This window comes from Mytilus trossulus, chromosome 3 (genome assembly GCF_036588685.1).
Source record: "Mytilus trossulus isolate FHL-02 chromosome 3, PNRI_Mtr1.1.1.hap1, whole genome shotgun sequence".
In the NCBI taxonomy this organism is placed as follows: Eukaryota; Metazoa; Mollusca; class Bivalvia; order Mytilida; family Mytilidae; genus Mytilus; species Mytilus trossulus.
Window position 1 is genome coordinate 13,338,092 of NC_086375.1, and position 5,783 is coordinate 13,343,874.

General features: G+C 31.9%; 1 protein-coding gene across 1 annotated transcript; it reads left to right on the forward strand.

Moving 5' to 3' along the window:
• Positions 1-3,405: 3,405 nt before the first annotated feature.
• On the forward strand, positions 3,406-5,106 carry LOC134710405 (uncharacterized). The gene has a single exon (XM_063570760.1). The coding sequence runs from the start codon at positions 3,406-3,408 to the stop codon at positions 5,104-5,106; it is 1,701 nt and encodes a 566-aa protein (XP_063426830.1).
• The last annotated feature ends 677 nt before the right edge of the window (positions 5,107-5,783 follow it).

Genomic DNA, 5,783 nt, shown 5'->3' on the forward strand with positions numbered 1-5,783 from the left:
TATGAATAATGATCGATTTACCTCATATGAATAAAGAATTATTTACCTCATATGAATAAAGAATTATTTACCTCATATGAATAATAAAGAATTATTTACCTCATATGAATAAAGAATTATGTACCTCATATGAATAAAAAAGAATTATTTACCTCATATGAATAAAGAATTATGTACCTCATATGAATAAAGATCGATATACCTCATATGAATAAAGATCGATATAACTCATATGAATACTTCGTACTTTATTTGGCCTTTTTAACTTTTTTGGATTCGAGCGTCACTGATGTGTCTTTTGTAGACGAAACGCGTGTCTGGCGTATATACAAAATTTAGTCCTGGTATCTATAATGAGTTTGTTTATACATAATAATTTATCTATTCCTTAGTTATTCACCCTGTATTTATAAACTATATTTGCGTTGTATCACAGCTCAAATTAAATCGTCCATTGTGTGTTAATTTAAGTAACTACGTTTTTTGATTGAACTAAGCTTTCCAGTGGATATTTTATAGTGTTGTAGTGTTATACAATTGTTTCAAAAAAGAGAGAAGGTTTGGTATCATTCAAAGGTTTAATCCCGCACCTGTCCTAAGTCAGGAATCTGATGTTTACCTCATATGAATCAAAATCTTTCTACCTCATATGAATAAAGATCTATATACCTCATATGAATAAAGTTATATCTACCTCATATGAATAAAGAACTATCTACCTCATATGAATAAAGAACTATCTACCTCATATGAATAAAGAATTATCTACCTCATATGAATTAAGATTTATCTACCTCATATGAATAATGATCGATATACCTCATATGAATATAGATCTATCTACATCATATGAATAAAGAACTATCTAGCTCATATGAATAAAGAACTATCTACCTCATATGAATAAAGAATTATCTACCTCATATGAATTAAGATTTATCTACCTCATATGAATAATGATCGATATACCTCATATGAATATAGATCTATCTACATCATATGAATAAAGATCTTTGTACCTCATATGAATAAAGAACTAGCTACCTTTTATGAATAAAGATCTATATACCTCATATGAATAAAGATCGATATAACTCATATGAATAAAGATCTATCTACCTCATATGAATAAAGAACTATCTAGCTCATATGAATAAAGATCGATATACCTCATATGAATAAAGATCGATATAACGCATATGAATAAAGATCGATATAACTCATATGAATAATGATCGATATACCTCATATGAATAAAGATCGATATACCTCATATAAATAAAGATCGATATAACTCATATGAACAAAGATCGATATAACTCATATGAATAATGATCGATATAACTCATATGAATAAAGATCTATCTACCTCATATGAATAAAGAACTATCTAGCTCATATGAATAATGATCGATATACCTCATATGAATAAAGATCGATCTAACTCATATGAATAAAGATCGATATAACTCATATGAATAATGATCGATATACCTCATATGAATAAAGATCGATATAACTCATATAAATAATGATCGATATAACTCATATAAATAATGATCGATATACCTCATATGAATAATGATCGATATACCTCATATGAATAAAGATCGATATAACTCATATGAATAAAGATCTATCTACCTCATATGAATAATGATCGATATACCTCATATGAATAATGATCGATATACCTCATATGAATAAAGATCGATCTAACTCATATGCATAAAGATCGATATAACTCATATAAATACTTCGTACTTTATTTGGCCTTTTTAACTTTTTTGGATTCGAGCGTCACTGATGAGTCTTTTGTAGACGAAACGCGCGTCTGGCGTATATACAAAATTTAGTCCTGGTATCTATGATGAGTTTATTTATACATAATAATTTATCTTTTACCTTAATTATTCACCCTGTATTTATTAACTATATTTGCGTTGTATCACAGCTCAAATTAAATCGTCCATTGTGTGTTAATTTAAGTAACTACGTTTTTTGATTGAACTAAGATTTCCAATGGATATTTTATAGTGTTGTAGTGTTATACAATTGTTTCAAAAAAGAGAGAAGGTTTGGTACCATTCAAAGGTTTAATCCCGCACCTGTCCTAAGTCAGGAATCTGATGTTTAGTAGTTGTCGTCCGTTTATGTGGTTTAAAAATGTTTCTCGTTTTTATATAAATTAGACTATGGTTTTTCCCGTTTGAATGGTTTTACAATAGTGATGTTTGCGGCCCTTTATAACTTGTTGTTCGATGTGAACCAAGGCTTCGTGTTGAAGGTCTTACCTTGACCTATAAAGGTTTACTTTTATAATCTAGCACTTGGATGGCGAGTTGACCTTTAATATTCCCTTAGCTAGATATGGATTACACATTGTATTATGCGTGTTCAGTTATTAGAATTCAAAGAATGTCCACAGAAGTGAAACAAAAGTAAATCGTTTGATTAGCTTATTAGATCCACAAAAATAAAATCAGATAGAGCAAGGACTTATATGTATACGTCCCTGGATAGAGGTAAAAAGTAAAATGAAAAAATACTAAACTTAGTGAAAAACAATTCGGAAAGTTCATAATCACATGGCATAATCAAATAACACTCATTATAGATACCAGGATTGAAATTTTATATTTACACCAGACGCGCGTTTCGTCTACAAAAGACTCATCAGTGACGTTCGAATAAGAAAATGTTAAAAAGCCCAAATTAAACACAAAGTTGAAGAGCATTGAGGACCAAAAATTTCTAAATGTGTTGCCAAGTACTGCTAAAGTAATCTATTCCTGTGGTAGAAAAGCCTTAGTACTTTAAAAAATTCGAAGTTTTATAAACAGTTAATTAAGTATGAACATATCAATGATAACTCAAATCAACACAGATTTCTGACATCTGGGCTGGTGATACCCTTGGGTCTTTTATTTAAAAAAATATTTTGATTCCCATCGTTCCATGACTCTAGAATGTATCAGAAAATGCCTGTATCAAGTAAGGTATATGAATGTTGTTATCCATTCGTATAATGTGTTAGAGCTTTTGATTTTGCCATTTGAGTATAGGGACTTTGCTTTTTAACAATAAATCTGAAGCCAGGCATTTTTATAATTATTTTTTTGATATAATTGAAGAGACGTTTATGATAATGAATGAGCCTTTTTGAGCAATTTACAGACCATGTGATAAGAAATACTTATGAAATTTTGGTATAAAGTGCACTGAATAAAGAAGATTTTTCAGTGAGTGATAGTGTCGTTTAAATAGAAAGTTCAAGGGAATTGTAATAACCTAAAATCCTTACGCAAATGTGTTATTCACAAACAAACACATTATTGGAGCTTCTTCAGCAGGGAGAGCATACATATATATATATTTATCATGTTATATTCCAGAAGCACACAAATGTCATCCGAAAAAGATAACTGTACAATTTGTATCGATGAAATCAATTCCAATGAAGCAGTCTCGTGGTGCACGGAATGTGAAGTTTTCCTTTGTAAGGACTGTGAAAAACATCATAGGAAGTCAGGAATATCTGAAACGCATAAAACAATTTCTACTTATGAGTACCACAATTTACCCGAATTTTTAAAAAAGATAAGTATTCAGTGTAGAGAGCACAAGAAGAAATTAGAACTTTACTGTTCTGTCCATGTGTGTGCCTGCTGTGTCCAGTGTTTTACTGATAAACACCAGCAATGTCAAGACATGAAAACACTGTCAGACATCCTAAAACAGTTTAAATCATCTTCCTTAGTTCAGCTTCCTGAACTGGATTTAAATGATATACAGGAAGACTTAAAAAAGATTAAACTATTCTTAAAACAACGGATAAGTGTATGCGATCTTGAGAAAACAAAAGCAATTGAGGAGATTTTGTCTATGAGAAAGTCGATAGATGAATACCTTAACAGACTAGAAAAAGAACTGTATGCTGATTTAGAATCTAAACACTTATACATGAAAACCAAAATGAAAACTCTTCGTCATCAAATTAAACAACAAGCCCTTCAGATAGATCAACAACAAGACGTATTTTTCAAAATGAAAAAGTATGCAAATGAGCTACAATTGTATGTTGGTCTGAGAGAGATAGAAAAATCAGTTTCTGAAGCAAGGCAATACATAGACGACTTACCGACAAGAGGTTACCTAAATGAACAAAACATTGAGGTTGACATCTCATCTACTATTAAATCAATTTTAGAAGATGTTAAAATATTTGGAAAGATCTGTATCAGTGCTAGGCCATGTACTTTACAATTGAAGGCTGGAAGACGAGACCAAGCTCAGTATTTAGCACCACATTATCCTGGAATGGAATTAACCAAGCCATTATTCATAAGACCACTGATAATTCCAGAGAAAATTATCTCTTCACAGATATGTGCCTGTGTAATATTACCAGATGGCAAATGTGGAATACTTGACTTTACTGGAAAACGTCTATTGTTGTTCAACAATGAAGGCATCTTTATGAGAAAAGTATTGACATTCGAAAGAAATCCATGGAATATGTGCTTTGTAAAACAAGATACAGTGGCTGTCACATTAGGATTAGCAGGCCGAACAATACTGGTAGATATAGAAGAAAATAGAATAATCAAAACAATTAAAATTTGTCATCCGTGTAACGCAGTAGCAAGTGATGGTAAAATTCTGGTTATCTGCTCCGACGAAATGGCCACTATTGTGAATCTGGATGATATGTCTCAAACTAAATTACCAAGAAATGGAGCAGCTAGCATAGCATTATTTGAAGGAAATATGTATAGTACCAATGAAAAAGAGGACAAAGTCTTCGTCAAAACAAGTGAAGGCGAATATCTCTGGAGTTATCAACACCCTCAAATTGAACATCCACAAGGAATTACACTAGACAATAATGGCTTTATCTATATAGCTTGTAATAGAAGCAACAGTATCGAGGTAGTATCACCAGTTGGTAAAACGAGTAGAACAATACTATCAGAATCCGATGGAATCAAATGTCCTGTAGGTATAAATATCGACAGAGAATCAGGACTAATGATAGTATCTACTATGATAAGTGATGATATGAATGATAGATCATACAGGACAGCTTTTGTTTATAAGATTTGAAATGTAAACGTTATTTTGATAAGTGATGATAGAGTTAATTGATCATACAAGACAGCTTTTATTTATGAGATAGGAAATGTGTGGAGCAGAATCTGCTTATCCTTCCGGAGCACCTGAGATCAAACTCCGTTTTTAGCGGGGATCGAGTTGTTAAGTCTTTAGTTTTCTATGCAGTGCTTTGTGTACTACACTTGTGTTTTCTGTTTGTCTTTTTCTTTCTTAGCCTTGGCGTTGTATATTTATTTTCGACTTATGATTTTGAAAGTCCCACTAGTATCTTTCGCATCTCTTTCAAGCAAGCTCTTAAACCAAGAGTTCCAAATGGTGAAGTTGAAATCATCCCTTCGTAAATTGTTGGTTGACCGTTATGGAACAACCGTTTCACAGATGATATCGGATATGTTCCTTACGTCGTAACTACAATCCCATTCCCTTTTATGAATGTAACCTACCGAATTAGAATATTTACCAGATTTTTTTATAACATGAGCAACACGACGGGTGCCACATGTGGCATATGATCTGCTCACCTTCAGGAGCACCTGAGATATCAGCCCTAGAATAGTATTGACATTCGAAAGAAATCCATGGAATATGTGCTTTGTAAAACAAGATACAGTGGCTGTCACATTAGGATTAGCAGGCCGAACAATACTGGTAGATATAGAAGAAAATAG